General features: G+C 54.3%; 1 protein-coding gene across 1 annotated transcript in view; it reads left to right on the top strand.

The window, feature by feature from the left end:
* Window positions 1–14,414, top strand: part of LOC103599063 (type I inositol 1,4,5-trisphosphate 5-phosphatase-like) — an 83,122-nt gene that overhangs the window by 27,942 nt on the left and 40,766 nt on the right. The window contains exon 6 of the mRNA XM_008583150.1: window positions 6,726–6,810. Coding sequence (XP_008581372.1) covers window positions 6,726–6,810 — 85 coding nt within the window. The remainder of the gene's footprint in view (window positions 1–6,725; window positions 6,811–14,414) is intronic.

Genomic DNA, 14,414 nt, shown 5'->3' with positions numbered 1-14,414 from the left:
CGCAGGACACAGCACTGGGATGCCACACACAGGGCACACTCCTGCCCAGCACCCAGGAACCCTGCCGCAGCTTGAGTGTAACTTTTTCGATTGAAAAGACGTTAAAAAATACCACTTTTGACGTTAATGATGTGTAGCCAGTCATCTGGATTTCTTATCACAAATCTTTATTTTTCGTGCTAGCCATGACATTTTGCTTCAAATCTTTTGTTACAAAGGGTTGAGAAAGAAGACAAATCCCTAATTAATGAAGAGTGCCAGGCTCAGAGAAGTCTCAAAGTCCCTGACCCAGGGCCTGAGGGTCCCCTTCTACCCGACAGGTGCACGGCCCACAGCCTCTGTGTGGCTCTGGGAGGCACCTGACACCAGGCCCCGGCAGTGGGGCAGGCTCAGCCTCTCACAGACATGCAGGCCAGCTCTTCCGGGGCTCTGGAGGGATTAAACCAGAGCTCCACGCTGGCCTTCCTGAGGCGCCAATCGCTGAGATGTCCTGGAATCTTCCTGAGCTTTCACCCCGTGAAATGAGATTTTTTTCCCCAAGTGACAGGGCTCTCTGTCTCCCTTTGAAATGTGCCTGGCCTAGTTCAACAGAACATTTTTACATTACAACTGTGAAGTCCTGGCATGAAGCGCCCCTTTGTCCCCCATTATTTTCTCACAAATACAGTCCATTGTCACAGCGCTGAAGTTAATTTGATCAACATTGGGACATTTAACTTTTATGTCCAGTCAAAAGAGTTGTTTCATGCTCATTTTGGGCATTCAAAGGAGATGATTGCCAGAAAAATAATGTTCCTTGGGACAATTCAGAGCAATTAGTTTCCCAGGGAGAGGTGGTGTGGTGCCTGCGCCACACAGTCCCCTTTGTGGCTTTATGGATGGTCATCACTCAGCTGTCAGCCTGCTCAAAGACCCTCCAACCTAAATGTTCCTCTTCAGGCCGTTCCCAGAACTCGCCTGGCTGTCCAGCAAGCAAAAGAAAAGCCACCGCGTCTCTAGGCAAAGGCAGACTTGGTGCTAAGGATCCAGGTCATCTGGACCGCGCCAGGCCCTGGCTGGTGCTTGTGCTGGTTTGCTGCCATGGCTGCCCTTGGAGGGCCAGCTGCAGGCACCTTTGTCAGTGTACGCGTCCGCATCAGGCATCCTCAAGCCTGGAGGTGAACGGCGGCTTGCCACGGGTCTGTTTGGAACCCCCCTGGTGCAGCATGGAGTCCCAGAAGCAAACCCAGAGCCTTGCAAGCTGCCCAGCTAGTGCTCACTGCCGTTTCTGCAGCTGCCCAGCCTGAGTCCCCCAGGCCTGCGCCCATGCCTCCACGGCACCCAAGAGAAGCATGCCCAGTGAAGCCTGTGCAGCCTGGTGCCGTCCTGACGGAACGAGTTCTTCATGCCTTCCGTCTCAGGTGGCCGATGACATCAGCAACACTCGTGTATCCTTTGTCTTATTGAAACAGTTTTGAGCACCCAGGCAACTGTAGACGGCTCTGGTAATGAGCCGTCTACACCCGGCCATGTCTGTCGTTTGGTTGAGAAGTAACACACGCGGACCCACCACTGCCCCTGAGCTCCCCATCCCTAGCCTTTCTCACTCCCCGCTGCGGCCGCGGACGTGGTGCCTTTGCTTCTGTGTGTGCTTCTGTCGTGCGGTCGCACGTGCATGCACACTTTTGTGCTTTTGTTATACACTGACACAGAGGCAGGTGTGTGTGTGTTACACGTGCGATTTTTTTTGCTCGTGTGCATGTCTACAGGTGATATTTTGAGTGCTGCACGAGGGGCATGCTGTGTACCCCTCGACCTACAGCCACAGCTCTGGCTTTGCGGAGCTGGCGCAGCTCTGGGGGCTGCACCTCAGCTGTGGCACCATCACAAGATCTGCCACCTGAGCTTCCCCGCAGTCCTGTTGAGATGGGGTGGTTCCGGATTTGCTGACAGGCAGGACATCCTCGCCAACCCTCGCCCTCACCCATCTGCACCCAGCCAGTTGGTGCAGCTGGGCTTTGCTCGTGCGTTCTCGGGTACCAAGGTCCTGCAGTCGCGGTCTGCTCCCTGGGTCTGGCTGCTGTGTTTCCTGCCGGGGGCCTGAGTCACAAAGTGGTGTTGGCATCTGAGTGGAGTTTGAAGACATGGTTCTCCGTGAGAAAGGAGCACACTCAGGTGGTGATGCTGTTTAGAACACGGCGACTGCCAGAAGGAGGCTGGGCACCGCCCTCTGCTGCGGGTGGACAGGTGGGCTCCCACTCAGCTTCGCCTGTGTGTGGGTGCTGGGCTGTGTGTCAGAAGGAGCCTGCGTCTTAAGTTGATAAGCATTGGGGAGCCACCCTGACAGCTTGGGCTCACGATGAAGTGCTGAGGACACAAGCCGCAGGTGTTCATCCCTCACGGCTCTGGAGGCTGCGTGTCCAAGGTCAGGGCTCTTGCAGGGCTCGGTCCTGGTGAGGCCCTTGCTGGCCTGCAGATGGCCACTGTCTTGCTGGGTCCTTGGCAGGTGGAGGGTGGGGCGAGCTCTTGGCCTCATTTAACCTTAAGGACTTCATCAAGAGCCCTGCTTCCAGTAGAGGGACCTCAGGGTGTCGGACTCCAGCATATGAATTAAGGGCATGGTTCAGCCCATAGCAGGGCATCTGGGTGTCATTCTGACAGCTATGCACTGCATTCAGGCCACGAACCAGCTGAGATGGGAGGTGGCATCATAGAAGCGTGAGCAGTGTTGGCGTGGGTGAAGGTTGGGAGGTGGTGGGTGTTGTAATCTGCACCTCACTGACTGAAGTCTCACTTGGCCTGAATACTCTCTCCATGTTCTGCTCATCGAGGCAGTAGCGTCGTGCCACTTTGCGTCATGGTCTCAGCCTCAGTGGCTGTGCCAGGCCATTCTCCTCACAGGTGGCTGTATAGTTTGCTTCCCCCGCTGCAGTTGAGATACGCTGGGGCTCAGCACTGGCACCACCTGGACTGCCTGGCCTGGGTCTGGGGGATGAAGGACAAGAGGCCCCTGCCCTGCTGCAGGAGCTGTGTGCTGGGGCCTGGGGCAGCCCGGCTGTGCTGGTGTCAAGGACCGGGTGGAAGTCAGTGGCCTCAGAATGACACCGGCTTGAAGGCAGTTTGCAGGAAGGTGCTGGGTGGAAGTCAGGGAACTTTGGGGGTGCTAGGAAGGAGAAACATTCATGCAGGGAGTGTGCTGTATGGGAGTCAGTTGGCCAGTCAAGGAGGCCCCTCAAGCACACTGGTTGCTGGGACCGTACCTGATGTCCAGCTGGGTGGCTGCAGGGGCTCCCAGACTTATACTGCTCCCAATGATGATGCACCTCATATTGCTGCTGCAGCTGATGCACCCCCTCGGTCTCTGCTTCAGCTGTGTCTCAGACCCTCTACTGCCCGTCCTGTGGTGCCAGAGGCCAGCCCTGGGGGCTTCAGACAGAGCCTGTGCCCAGCACAGGGCAGGGTAGAGTGAATAGCGAGGTCGTGGAAAGGTGACAGCACAGGGGCAGTGTACTTACTGGGGGGTGGGGGGTAATTAAAATGGCTTAGAGACATCCACAGCAGACCCCTTAATGAGATGTTTTAAGAATAAGAGAAACTTTTCAGTGGTTAGATAATTAATTCTAAAAGATGTGTTTGCTTTTGGGTTTTGTTTTTGCTTTGTATTAAAGCTTAACTGATTATACATATTTGGGGGGTACAGAGTGAACTGTCAGTACTTGTGTATGATATGTAGTGATCGAATCAGGATAATTGGCATATTCATCATTATAAAACGTAATCATTCTTTGTGTCCATTAACCAGGTGTTGATGCTTTTGCTATTAAAGCTTAACTGATTATACATATTTGGGGGGTACAGAGTGAACTGTCAGTACTTGTGTACGATATGTAGTGATCGAATCAGGATAATTGGCATATTCATCATTATAAAACGTAATCATTCTTTGTGTCCATTAACCAGGTGTTGATGCTTTTGCGGTTTAAAATTGAGCAGAGAAACAAACCGACTTTAGTCAGTTCCTCATTGTACAAACTATCCCTTTAAAAGTGCAGTGCCAAAGATTTTAGCATCACATTCAGTGGTTAAAAAATTAAAAAAGGGAAAACCCAGGTTCTTGGTGTGTTAGAGTTGCTGGAGGAGATATGACTGACGTCTCGTGGCCAGGTTTGCTCTCTAAACCATGCCAGCTCCTGTGGCATAAAGAATGCAGGTCTGTTATTTTTATGGCTCCAGCAGGACAGTGTGGGGACGCGCTCCTGCAGCCTGCTCTGCGGCGCTGAGACCCTCACGGGGTGTTGGGGCAGCCCACTCCCGGTTCCCATTCCGTTAGAGAATGACCGCAGCTGGAATGTTGACATTTGCGAGCATCTCATCTGCAGCTCTCTTCTGGAGGTCTTTGATCCGCCGTGCCATCGTGGGACCACATTGTTGCTCGATGCACCGTCGGCAGGCCACTCCTGGCCCAGCACCTCCTCCCAGCCTGGTGCTGTCACACAATGAAATCACCTGTCAAAACAGAAAGAGACACCATTTTCAAGGCATAAAAAATTGATTTTTATGGCACTTCTTGTAATTCTCTTTTTGAATTAGGCAGATGATATTGATGTGGACCTACTTTTTAATCATAATAGCTCCTGACAAGGTAATTAATTTTAAAACAACTCTTTTTTTTCCTGGTCCAAATGGCACTATATTGAAATTAAAAGTGAGTGTAGTGAGGGCAGCCGGCTGGGCACTCAGGTGATTGCCTGGCCCGTGACAGCCCTTCATCTTGCCGCGTGACCTTCAGAGATGTTGCTGGTTATTAATTGGCTGGGGCTATTATATAAAAAAGAGCAGGGCCAGGAAGTGTGGCACAGTTTAGGTTTCTAATGATGGTTTCAGAGGATTCTAGACAGAGGAAGCAGTTGGGTCCCCGGGTCGAAGTGGGCCTGCCGGTGGGACGACGTGGGAAGGAGGGGCCCAGGGCACAGCATTTTCTCTCCCTCTCTGAACACTCAGAACTTTTCGAAGTTTATTCAGTCAGATGTTAAATCTGAGATTTGTTAGTTTTTTAAAAGAATTTGCCTTGAAATGAGTTCTGTTCATTAGCCAAGCTATCATTTGCTTGTGTAATGAACGCTTGGCGTGGTGTCTGCTTCTGCCGGTCAGGTCAGTTAAGCTCGATACCGCACCTGGCAAACAACTGGGACGCTCCCAGCTCGGACACACATCCACGTGTGACTGCACGGGGGCCGCCGTGGGGCCTTGCACGTGCTTTTTGTCATGGCATTCTTGCTTGCCCTTGAACGTGGGTCCTGTGGGCCACAGCCGCCCTCCGCAGCTGCGTTGGCGTAACCCCCAGGCCCGCCTCCCGCAGGGGACTGAGCGTGGTGGCAGCGATGTCCAGTGGCTTTGCCCACCCTCTGAATGTTGGTTGATTGCGGAAAACAGGAGGAACTTTCTTTTTCCAGCCCAGAGCTTGGGAGTTGTCTTCAGCATATCGTACTAGAGTAGGCTGAACTCTTCAGAGCTGAGGTTGAGCAAATGTATTTGGCTCAGGAAGTAACTGAGAAGTGCTGGGCCCGTGCTCACTCTTGTGTGCTCTGTGTACGGATCCCTCAGCGGCCGTCCACCCTGTAATTAGTCTGCTAGCGCTCATGTGAGTAGAGGAAGAATTCATGCTGAGAAGTCAGCTTTCCATAGATGTGACACAGGTACGTACCACACGCACACCTATGTAAGACACTGCACTTGAAACGTGTCCTCACTTCCACAATCGTGCGTTAAATGTTTACGCCAACCTTAGTAGTCACCAGTGCCAAGTGCAGCCCAAGGGTGGGAAGAGGGAAACAGAGAACAAGCTCTGGTCTGTTAACACAAACGTCTTTATCATTTTCTACACTGAATTTGTCAGGGATGTGTGTGCTCCTGTGCTTTTTAATAGGCAGATGCTGACCAGTGACAACAAGATGAATGTCTTGACATCAAAGCACTTCTTTCTAGGAAGTGTTCAGTCCTCCTGTCTCCAGTCGACCCTTCGGCAAAATCACTCCGGAGCCTGGCCTTGGCCTTGCTTTGGTTTTTCTCAGAATCCCCTTTGAGGAGGAGGTGCCCGCACACGGGGTCCCAGAAGCAAGCCGTGTTCACCGGGTGTGGGGCGAGAGGAGTGTCCGGGCTCCGGTGCGTCAGTGGGTGTTGGCTTCCCCGAAGGCTCGTGTCTGCGCAGGACGGCAGATGTTTGCCGTGTTTGTGTCTTTCAGTGGAAAGATCTGTTACTTTACAAGTTTGAAATGTCCAACACTTTCAGAAAAGGCTTGAGCACATGTTCCTGCCGGGAGAGCCCGCCCAAAGGCCCCGCGGAGGCATCACTGGGCAGTGCTCGCCCGCGGTCCTGGAGGTTCCACTTACAGGAATCTTTGCAGCCCGTGCACTTGCACGGACCCCCGAGTCAGGCACGCTGTCCTGTTCTCGTGTTGCCCTGGCCCCGCCCGTGAGGACACCACGTGAGAGTTGCCTGTCCTCTTCCTGGACGTCCTGGCAGCACATGCATGTCTGTGTGGGACGGCACTGAGTGCTCTTTGGTGGATGTGTGCTGGTTGGTGATCTCTGTGCTGAGTTTGGGGGTGCCAAAGAGCGACCGCTGGGGTTTCCCTGCAGCAGGAGACAGGAGGACGTGCGCGGTGGGGAGTGCGGTGGAGGTGCTGCTGGTGGGTGAGCGGTGTGGGCGTCAGCGTATCAGTAACCACGTCTCCCTTCCTCCCCAGAATCGTTGATCAGCGATTCGAGAAAGTCTCCTACTTTGTCTTTGGCGATTTCAACTTCCGACTGGATTCCAAGTCCGTCGTAGAGGTAGGCACTGCGCTTCCACCTCATCGGAAGTTATGCTGTTGAATTGTTCTAAGAAAAATAACGAAGGGCATTGTTCCCACAGGTGATTGCAGTGTCGTCAATTCCTACTTTGTCTTTGGCGATTTCAACTTCCGACTGGATTCCAAGTCCGTCGTAGAGGTAGGTACTGCGCTTCCACCTCATCGGAAGTTATGCTGTTGAATTGTTCTAAGAAAAATAACGAAGGGCATTGTTCCCACAGGTGATTGCAGTGTCGTCAGAGTCACTGGTTACCATTTTTATTGTCAAAAAAGGGGCTCTTTCTTGGAATTAGGGTAAAGTGGAGTCACTCAGAACTTTATAGAAGCAGTTGCTAGCCACAGCGTACAGGTTCTGTCGTCAGCCCCTAAGGAAGAAAACAGCCCGGGAGGAACGGCTGAAGGGCTGTTCCCTCAGCGTCTGCAGGCTGAGCTTGTCAAGCTCCTGATTGACTATTTCCGGCTGTATTTCAGCCAGTTTTTTCTCATCGCATACGTAAAAACTACAGAAGCTCATTTTAAATTTGTCCTTATCAGTCTGCAAACTAGTTATTCTGCTTGATTTACTGAATTGTTAACATCTCTTGGTTTTTATGGACCCAGAGGCCATGGTGGCTCCTGGCTGTGCTCATGGGGCTGGGGTCCAGGGCCCTTGGGGGTCCTGGGGTGACAGTGCGGCCAGAAAACCTTGGCCCAGGGCCAGCAGCGTGGCGCTGAGGTTGGGAGCTGTGTGACTGGGTGTCACCGAGTGGGAGGCAAGTCCCATGGCTTCGGCACGAGGGTGGGCTTCTCTCCGAGGTGAGGTCTGTGGCAGGTGGGTGCTGGCATTGGCTCCTGGTTTCTGAGACGGGGGCTGAGAGCTCTTGCTGCTCCCAGGTGTGTTCTCCCAGTTCTGGGTTCTCCTGTGACCTTGGGATTTGTCAACTTCCACATGCACAGGAGGTATGCAGCTGGCAAGGCCACCCACTAGCCCCACGCCAGGGAGAGTCCACATGTGAGAGCCACGATAAGGACAGAATGAAGGCACAGCAGCCCTGAGGTCACTGTCTTCCCGTTAGCGGTCTCACTCCCAGACACCGCCACGTATTAATCTTCACCCTCGGGAGGAAATCATTCCTTAAGGACAGAACCGAGTAGGCTTTTGATCGCCCTGTGTCTCCCTCTGACGGGCAGAGATGAGTTATGTGCTGTTGAAAGCCCATTTTTGCTTTAATTAAGCTGATGGAGCTCACCACGCGAGGCCGCACAGCGTGCGTGTGTGTGAATATTTGGCTGCAGGGGGTCTTCCTCAGTGCTCAGTGTCTCCCGGTAGTGACAGCTTCACCTGACTAGAGGAGAGGCTGTGTCCCGCACGTTGCTGTTAAAAGCAGGCATTCCAATGGGGACTGTAGCACCCTTTATTTCATTCTGCTGGGGTCTTTCTTCACTTGGAGGTTACAGAGCTAAGCAGTCTGATATCAGGGTCCTGTGTGCCCTGCGCCCCTCTGGAGGGCGGGAGGTGTGCCGTCCTTGCTGTGGTCTCTGTCCCTGTGTCCACCACTATCCGGGATACTCAAAACAGCCCAGGGGCCGCAGAGGCTGGAGGACACTCCCCCATCCCTGCTAAGCCACCGGGGGTTGGAAAGCCTCCTTTTCCCTGCTCACGCAGAGGCCTCCGCTCTGACGGGGAGTGGCCAGCAGGAGGGTGAAGAAAGGCCCTTGAAAACCAGAGCCGATTGATCCAGAGCCGCCCAGCGGTTAGGAAAAGGTCAGAGGAGCCACGGATGTGGCCTTTCCTCCCTGGTAGAACAAATATCACAAAAAAGGGCACCCGTCCAGACTCAGGTCAGAACTGTCACCAGGCGTGCGCTCTGAGTTTGCCCCTTCGGCTGAGGACACTGAGCTGCTGGACTGGGTGGATTGGCCATGGCGGGGCATGAAGTACGCGGGGCCACGGGGGCCTCTGGGGACGCTGGCATCTCAGGCTGAGGGGAATGTGCTGGGTTGAGGTGGAAGATGACTCATTTGAAGGATTATAGGGTTTGCTGTTTCTTATCAAAGGGAGGAAGCGTCCCATGTGGGCCTGACCGTGGCTGTGGCAGTAGGAGGCCAGGTGCCTCGGGGCGTGCGTGTCTGGAGGGACTTGGCCGCCGACTGGGTCTGCCGACGCACGGGCAGCATCTCTTCACTGGCCACACGCTCGTGCCCCCACCACCCAGAGTGCTTTGCACACCGCCTTCAGACTGGCCCACCACCCTCAGCAGCTCCGCCTGATCTCCGAGACCGGCCTTGTTTCTTAAAGAAAGAGGCTCCTGCCCCACAGGTCATCACAGTGCCCTCAGGGGGCACCTGATCCCGCTGTCTTCAGGTCCAGGATCTGCCCAGGTTTCACCCTGAACAGAAAGCAAGACAGGGCCCCACGCACACCCGCCCCGGGTGTCGGGGCTGTGGGTAAAGGGGGGTGCGAGGACGGATGGAGGTGGCTGCACAGGAAGGTGGGACAGGACTGGGGAGGAGGCCAGAGTCAGAAATGTCCTGCGCTAAGTCGACCTTTTTCTGAAGCAGCCTTCGTGCATAACTTGTGAAGTCAGACCACCAGCAACGATGAGGGCTAATGGTCGTGCGCCTGAGGGGCTGTTCGTTGTGTGGATTGGTGATAGGTTCTCCTGGGAATTGCTGCATTCTTTGGAAAGTCACTAGAGAGCATCAAGACCCTCAGAGCTAGCAGCGTGCCCCAGAAGTTCCAGGGTAAACAGGTATCAGTCTCGAATCTGACAGGTAAAATAAAGGGGGTCCTTCATTCTTTATTACATTCCCATCAAAATTCCTCAGAATAGGTAAGGAATTATTCAAAATGCCTTTTTAAGTAGATAATCCCCCCAAGTGGCAGATGTTTAGATGGAGCACAACAGAGCATGATCGTCTGGCCTCTTCTTGACCCCTATGGGACACCTACAGCCCCTGGTGTCCCTCGGCCTTTCTGCTTTGGATCTGCTGGCCTCATCCTGGTCCCTCTGGCTGGTCTGCTGGGCTCCGAGGGGTACACGGACTCCGTGTCTGTCTCTGCCCCCAGCACTGGCATCCTGCCTGCCACGGCTGCAGAGGTCATCAGGGAGACCAGCCTGGTGCTGGCATGTGACGTGGGACAGAGCAGGCTGCTCAGCAGCGCCACCGTCTGCTCCACCTCCTGTGGCGCCTGTGCCACATCAGGTGGCAAAGCATCAGTTTTAACTACTTGTAAAAATTGTAAGTGTTGTGCATTATGTGGTCCCCCCCAAGGAGGTCAGTTAATACAGAGTAAACCATCCGCATACCCTGTGTTAGGCATTTTATGTGAGTCTTTAGCTAAGGCCATGTTGGCTGCTTTGCTAGGAAACCCTCAGTGAGTGGTGTTGGGAGCCCAAGGGACCGACGAGGCAGACGTGAGTCCTGGAGTGTGAGGACCCCTCCAGGCAGGGTAGGTGGGACCTGGCTGTGGCATGGTGTTGTGCAGCACGGTGCATGGGCCGTGGGGACATTGGAAAGAGCAGACGTGGCAGGTAGATCCCCTGTGGCCTCATGAGCACTCGGGGCCTGTTGGAGCACAAGCAGTTTGAGCCTCTCGTGAGGACAGTCAAGGTTCTGAGAGCCCAACAGAACTTACGTGAGGACAGGGCCACTCCCAGGCTCCTGGGGAATTGTTCGAACTTACAGTGTCCCATCCAGTGGTAGGATCCATCCGGGACGTGTCATTCACCTCTGGTCACTGGCTCACCAGCAGATCCGCCTCACGGAGGGTAAGGCTGAGCAGCTGGTGGCTCCTGAGCACGTGGCACCTGTTGGCAGGACGCGCAGTTCCCCGCATCCTCCCTGCGTGCTGCATCCCCCAACCCCGGGCTCCACTGCCACTCACTGAAACTGTGGTAGGTCGGCTTTGCTTGGAAGAGGGCTTCTCTGGGTATGGAGAGAGGTGGCTTCTGAGAGCACACTGTTTAAGACAACTAACGTGAAACTTGCGCTGTAATCGACGTGTCTTGGAAGAGCAAGTTAATGATAGGACAGGAGAGCAGTCATCTCCAGAACTCTGTGCACAACTGCCACCGGGAGACCACTTCTCTGCAGGGTCTGTGGCCAGCGTTCCTCCACAGAGCCACAAAGGCGATCCTGGGCCTGGCAGAACCGCCACAGGCACAGCCAGCCTGGACGTTGCCCGTGGTCCTGACCACGCTGCCTGTCCATCGGGTGTGTTCCTTCACCTTGGTCCTATGCGGGGGCTTGTGTCTACCTTGGCCGCTCTACCCACACTGCAGCCACCAGGACACAGACCAGTGGGCACCCAGGGCAGCAGGGACCAGATTCCACATTTCATTCCACTCTAACCCAAGTTTTGCACAGCAGCAGTGCTAGTGGCTCGGTGCTGGGCAGAGCAGGTGTGCATCGTTTCTAGTAGCAATGCAGGTGCTGCAGTGCTGGAGGGAGGGTCCCACGTGGACCTGCTGTGCATCAGCCTGGCGTTCGGCACATCCTCACCGTGTCCTCTGTCTGCTCGCAGCCACAGCTCAGAGACATGCCCAGCTGCCTTTCTGTGGCCCCAACATGGCAGCTGCTCCCCTCGGGGCCGCGGAAGAGCTAGGCCCATGCTTCCCGGGCAAGAGGAGAGTACTCACAGGTCTGGAAGGGCCTTGGGAGAGCGATCAGGTTCTGTCCGCCATCAGGTGCAGCACGTTCCAGCAGCAGCTGTCCCTCGGTGGCTCCTCTGTGAGGCGATGGGCGGAGCAGGACCACTGTGGAGGCGCTGTCACTTACAAGCACATTGTGCTCACCTGGTAGCAGTGGAGGGGACTTATGTGGCTTGGCCACCAAGCCGGCCTCCCTGTCTGTAGAAGTCCTCTCCAGAGTCATCTGCAATTGGACATGACTTAAGTGGATGTAGATTCCACCAAGGAGAGCCCTGCCCTGCTTCCTGGGAAGGGGCCCTGCGGCTCTCCCGGAGCGGGGCCTCTGCACAACAGGCACCCACGCTGGCACCCGCCCTCCCTAGCCACCGCCTGGCCCGGCCATTCACGCAGTAGTTACACTCTGGTTTATGGCCCCTCGACCTCGAGAAACCAGGGATTTGTTGTTCGGTGCTATTAATGTGGCACTTGAGAAGGAGTGGGAGGGAAGTCAATAGTTTTTAACTGGATTGTTTGTCCCATAGATAAGCAGATGTGTCTAAGACACATGCTTTAATTTCCAGCATTTTCATGCCACATGGCTCTTTAAAACCTTTAGATAGGCAGCTGTTGATTTGACAAATAAAAATCCTTAATTCCAAAGGTGTAGCCTCTGCTTGACTAAATGGTCCTAACAAAACTCTGTGCTAAAAATCGTAATTCATATTTTCCACTGGGTTTGCTTTACTTACAGAGTACACTGGGTGCAGAATGTATCTAAAAACTGTTTTCCCCTCATGGCTACCTCAACACAGTCATCTGCTGTTGATGAGGGTTCCAGGGCACACGGGGAGCTGAGGACGCGGTCTCATCTGAACAGGGATGTAATCGGGGAAGGCGGCTTTACTTACAGAGTACACTGGGTGCAGAATGTATCTAAAAACTGTTTTCCCCTCATGGCTGCCTCAACACAGTCATCTGCTGTTGATGAGGGTTCCAGGGCACACGGGGAGCTGAGGACCCGGTCTCATCTGAACAGGGATGTAATCGGGGAAGGCAGCTAGCGGGAGTCCTAACTTCTTCCAAAGTAAGGTCCGACCTTTCCTGGGAGTCCTGGAACTGACCCTGGGAGGAAATTGATGACCAGTAGAGAGCGTGGCACCCCCCGTGCCCACCAGTGAGGGAGACACTCTCTGGCCACTCGCCTGATGCCACCTCTTCACGTCCCTGTGGGCCTCAGACCCGTGCAGCCCTTTGAGAAAGTTACAGCTCACCGCCTGTTTGCTTTCAAGTGGATGGTGAGCACACAGGCCAGGTGGAGTCCTTTCCTGCACTGCGTTGATGTCACCATGCACACTGGATCCCCAGGGCCGCTGTAACAAAGCTCCACAGACCGAGTGGCTTAAACAGCACACAGTTACTCCCTCACAGTTCCAGAAGTCCAGAGTCAAGGTGTGGCAAGCCGTGCTCCCTCCCGAGGCTCCGAGGGAGGACCCTTCCCGCCACTTGCAGCTTCAGGTGGCCCAGGTGGCCCTTGGCTGTGGCACATTGCCACTGTCTCTGCCAGCGTCCTCACTCGGCATCTTCCTTGCTTCTCTGTCCTCTCCTTGTGAGGACCCAGTCGTTGGATTCAGGGCCCAACCTACTCCAGGATGATGACATCTTGAGATCCTTAACTAACTACATCTGCCGGGACTCTATTTCTGGATAAGGTCACATTCTTTTGCTAGTGATCAATTCAGCAGCGTTAGTTAAGCTGCCTAACTTAACTAACTTAGGTTATTGAATCTTAAAACGCCATGTAAGCACCTCTTCTGGAAAATAAAAATCTGCTAGTTGGCATGCCATGGCTTTTTAAAAGAGTTTCTAATTGTAAAAACATTTTGTAGAAATTTTGTGGAAACCAGAGGAAGTTCAGCAAGGTGCTCCTGGGAGGCTGGCGTAGAACAGGTCCTCATGCAGAGGGACATTGAGGGGGGTTGTCAAGGAGTCCGCTCTGCCAGCAGCAGTGGGGCCTTGTTAGATGTGGTGCCAGCCTCTGCCCCTGAGCAGAGCCGTGCAGTCCCAGGCCCTCCCAACTTGCTCCTCCGTTCTGCTCCAGCTCCCCGGCAGTCTAAAGGCCACCTTAGAAACTACTTTCTGCTAAAGTGTCTATGATGTATTTTGATACCCTTCTTAGAAGTGTTTGCATTTTAAAGGAGAGGGAGTATTTGGACTCAAAGGCAGCCATTTCTGTGCAATTTGAGTATTAGCTAAAGGCCAGCTGGGGGCACATCATGGGCTGGGTCTTCTTGTGGGCAAGGCCTGGCTGGAAGTCATAGGTGTCCCATAGGGTCCTCAAATGGTGTTTGGGGGGCTGGGCGGGGTGGGGCAGTCCCTAAAATCGATAGTGCTTCCCTTCTTGGCAGAACCGTCTGTGTGGTGAATAGAGAAAGGTCCGGTGGACCTGAGAGGCGCAGTTTCAGTGGCTCCTCGAAGGAGGTGGCCCAGAGGACTTGGAAGTGCTATGAGGGAGGGGGGCAGCCTGAGCATGCTCTTCCGTCTCTGAGCCTTTCTTTCAAAGAGTCCCGGGGTCGTACCTCCCCGCCATTGCCTGGGCCTGGCTCTGAGCACTGGCCCTGTTTCCTCCCCACCCACAGTGGCCTCGTGTCTTGGGATGCCATGTTTAGACACCCCCATTAGCACCTGCAGACGTCTGCTTGGAACCAGAGGGCCACACTGGCCTCTACCCTCGTGTTTTCAGGGCCATCTGTGCAGCCTTCATCCTGGTGGGTCACCCATGTGGGGGGTTTTCAGGTTGCCCAAGGTCAGAGTAAAGGTGAGAAGAGCGTGACATGGACTCTGAGTGTTCGTGGACAGTGGCACAATTGCTTGTGGTGGAAGGTGTCCAGAAGGCATGTTGACCAATGTGCGTGACAGCCTGCCGACGGTATGTTCCCAAAGTGCAGGGTGGTGCTGACCAAGTGGGCAGGTG

Source organism: Galeopterus variegatus, unplaced genomic scaffold (assembly GCF_000696425.1).
Source record: "Galeopterus variegatus unplaced genomic scaffold, G_variegatus-3.0.2 Scaffold2839, whole genome shotgun sequence".
NCBI classification, from domain to species: domain Eukaryota; kingdom Metazoa; phylum Chordata; class Mammalia; order Dermoptera; family Cynocephalidae; genus Galeopterus; species Galeopterus variegatus.
This window is presented reverse-complemented; position numbering and strand designations above follow the sequence as displayed.